Source organism: Microtus ochrogaster, chromosome 15 (assembly GCF_000317375.1).
Source record: "Microtus ochrogaster isolate Prairie Vole_2 chromosome 15, MicOch1.0, whole genome shotgun sequence".
Lineage (NCBI taxonomy): Eukaryota > Metazoa > Chordata > Mammalia > Rodentia > Cricetidae > Microtus > Microtus ochrogaster.
Window position 1 is genome coordinate 6,542,701 of NC_022017.1, and position 3,355 is coordinate 6,546,055.

Consider the following 3,355-nt stretch of genomic DNA (forward strand, 5'->3'; position numbering starts at 1 on the left):
TGACTTATTCATTGTAGTGTTCTCAGGATAGGACCCAGAGTATTACATTAATGACTGGATTGAGGGATACAATTAGCTATTGGGAGGAAGTCCTTTGGTAGAGCACTCAGATAGCCCAATGAGCTGGGCAGCCTGAATTGAGTTCATGAGTTCCTGTATTTCCCTAAAACAGTTACTCCAGAGTTTATCAATGAAAATAAATGAATAATCATCTTCGTCCAGACAGGCTGAGGGTTTGCATCTCCTATTTGCTACTGGTTCTGATCAAGGTAATATAAGGTTGATTAAGTTGTACTGAATGGAATTTTGCTTAAACAGTAATAATAGAAGTGTGGTGGTTTCTAGGAAAAATAGATGAGTGACCAGAGTCATTAACAGTTGGTTTTAGGTAGAAATAATTCAAGATCTGTATTTGGCGTTAAAACCCAGGACTAGAAGGGTATGGCATAACCTCCAGCCATAAGGGCATTTAGTTTTGCTGTGTGTCCAGTAGACAATGTTCCTCCCTCCGGATCGACCCTATTCTCACTCCCGTTGCTTCACTTGGCCACTCACATTCAAGTGCTCAGAACTGCAGATGTGGGGGTTCACACTTCAGATCACACCCACGGGAGACACACGGCCAGTGCTTTTCTGATTTGGCTTTGGTGAATTTAACATGGTCATTCTGTGCATGAAAGGAAGTTCACAGTAGCGTGCTTTCCTATACATAACATGAGTGCATACTGATTGAAATTTCCCTTGTGGGAGATGAAGTTTCTCCTGGGAAAAACACGGCCAGCTATACAGCTACGAAAAGCTCCCATGTCCACTATGACCTTTTATTCAAGAATAAAAAACCCCAGCAGCATCCCTTCTCTCACTTATCTGGCTTAACTTGGAGGCAGATGGTCTGTATCCTAACGCCTTCCTTATCCAGGAAGTTAGAGTCACAGCTGTGGCAAGAGAATGGCTCCTGCTACCCGTCACCCTTGCATGCAGAGCTAAACCATACTGTGCTCACTCTAGGCTCACTGCGCCCAGAGTAGACCTGTTCTAGAAAAGTGCACGAGCGAAGTGTTCCTTTTCTGGCTGCTGTCTTGCCCTCACCTATATAAGCGTGTTGTCAATATTAGCAGTTTCCCCTCTGAGATTCACACTTTCCCAGCTCTCAATCCCCTCTGATGAATTTCCCTACATCCAGTCCTCACTATGAGGTTTAGTTCTTCCCACCCCCCACATTGTGTAACAATCCCAATATTTTACAAAGAAACAATTCAAGACCACACGTTCTCAGACTGGAGCCCTGAGTGTTCTAAGTCCCATCCGGTCCTGCTCTGCGGACACCAGCGCCCCATCGAAAACCACTTACATACACTTACACACACTTATACCACTTACACACACTTGTCCCGAACGCTTACTCTGTGCCACACCCCATGCTGAATGCTTTCACCCACGACCTCATTTAACCTTGCATTCACATCCAAGGTTTTATATACTGTATATAAAATACTGTAATTCAGGATAAAAGCTACAAATTCACTGTAATCAAGTTTTACCCTAAAATTAAAGCCCATGTCTGAATTAGTAGGGCATTCAGAGGTTATTCTTCTCTGGCCCTCCTCTCAAAGACTCATTGAGGATTTGATGGTGCTCCTGTCGGGCATTGTTGTGTAGCCCTGGTGATTTGCTCTTCCTATTTCCCTTCTTTATGAAAGGTCCCATGGGAATAGCAGAGTCTCAATTCCCGCTCCCCTCCCCTTCCAAGCCCCTGCTATAGATCTCACCTCAACACCCACCCTTTTCCCTTCCAGTGGCGAGCATGAGGAAACACAGACACAGGAAGGTCTTGTAAATAGCTTCAATGAAAGAGAGTTACTCTCCTTGGAGCCTGTCTGGAAAGGAAACAGCGCCCAGAAAACAGCTTCGGCATTAAGGATTCCTCGAGCACCCAGGACTGTCGCTTTTCGCAGAAGCCTTGGGGCGTGCTTTTCCTTGTAGGCTGAAAACACTGTTAACTCTAGCCACAGCTGGTTTCTGGATGGTTCGTTTTACCACCCTCTCAGGTTGCTGCCTCTTCTCGTCCCTGGATTTCGAGTTTGGCCGGCTCTCATTTTTAGATCGAGACCTGCCATCTTCCGTTGAAGGTCCTGCTCTGATGTTGTCCATTGCCCTGGCCCTGGTTTGCATCCTGGTTACCATATGGGCCTCTTCTCTGGTGTTGGTGCGCTCCTGCTCCTGGTCCTGGACACACTCCTGTGTCCTGGTCCTGGCACAAGCCTGTTCCTTGCCCCTGGCACAAGCCTGTTCCTGGGCCCTGGCACACACCTGGGCCTTGGCTCTAGACCTCGCTCTTGACCTTCCCCTTGACCTTGCCCTTGACCTCGCCCTTGGCCTAGCCCTTGAACTGATTCTTTTCCTAACCATTGATCTGGTTATCCTGGACTTTGCCTTAAAAATTCTAGACTTGTGATTCCAGAATTCTCTGGCCTTCTTGGCTGCCTTGCCATGCGAGCGGGGTCTGCATAGTCTTGGTGATGTTGATCGGGATCGGGATTGGAGTAGGGTCTTCCTTGAAGAGCAGCGGCCCAGCACCAGCCAGGACCGTCCCACCTTTTTCCTCGATTTAGGAACCTTCCAGACCCTGAAGTAGCCTGTGGTATCGCTGCCACTGACCCGCAGAAGCGTACCCCTCTCAGACCTGGAAGAGTCCCTGTTGTCTCCTTTGATCTTCGGGTGCACTTCATAGCCAGCATTTCCCAGCTCCTTCTTGAGCTCTGCCAGAGTCAGCCGCGGTTGGTCAGCGATGACCCTGAGCAGTAGCTGGGACACCTTGAGCACTGAGCGCGTGCCCTTATTGGACGGTGTCCCCAGTGTTCTGCCTGCAGGCTCTTCGATCTGGATTGTAATTTCTGCGCCTTGGAATTTTCCTCTGGGCCTGGCCCCCTTAGCCATGAGCCCCCGCTTCCCTATGCGGGGCCACCTACTTTGATCTGGCCTCAAGACTTACAAAGTGCGGAGCTCTGGGGCACCCACGTCACAAAGGGGGGCCCGGACCCCCATGCTCCTGCCTTGGTGGGAGGGCAGACACAGCTTGCCTGCAGACTGATCTCCTTTTACTTCTGTGACTTCCATGCCTCCCCCCACCCCCAGTTCTTCAGAGCTGCTTGTCTCTCCCCTCCAGGGATTTGATCTGGGTCGGTTCCTGCAGGAGTTCTTGTCTTTCTGGGACCGTGCTAACACCCACCCAAGAAAAGAAGAGCTGCCCCCAACTCACACCAAGAAACCAATCTGATGTGTGTAAAAAGGAAAAGGGGATCCAAGAAACAAAAGCCCAGGGCCAACCCCCACCCCCCACTGCCACCTCTGCACT

The 3,355-nt window shown here is 49.5% G+C and overlaps 1 protein-coding gene across 1 annotated transcript; it reads right to left on the reverse strand.

Annotated features, from left to right (window-relative positions):
- Nucleotides 1–1,914: 1,914 nt before the first annotated feature.
- LOC101981916 (testis-specific H1 histone-like) lies at nucleotides 1,915–2,937 on the reverse strand. The gene has a single exon (XM_005354037.1). It carries the CDS (start codon nucleotides 2,935–2,937, stop codon nucleotides 1,915–1,917), a length of 1,023 nt encoding a protein of 340 aa, XP_005354094.1.
- Nucleotides 2,938–3,355: the final 418 nt, after the last annotated feature.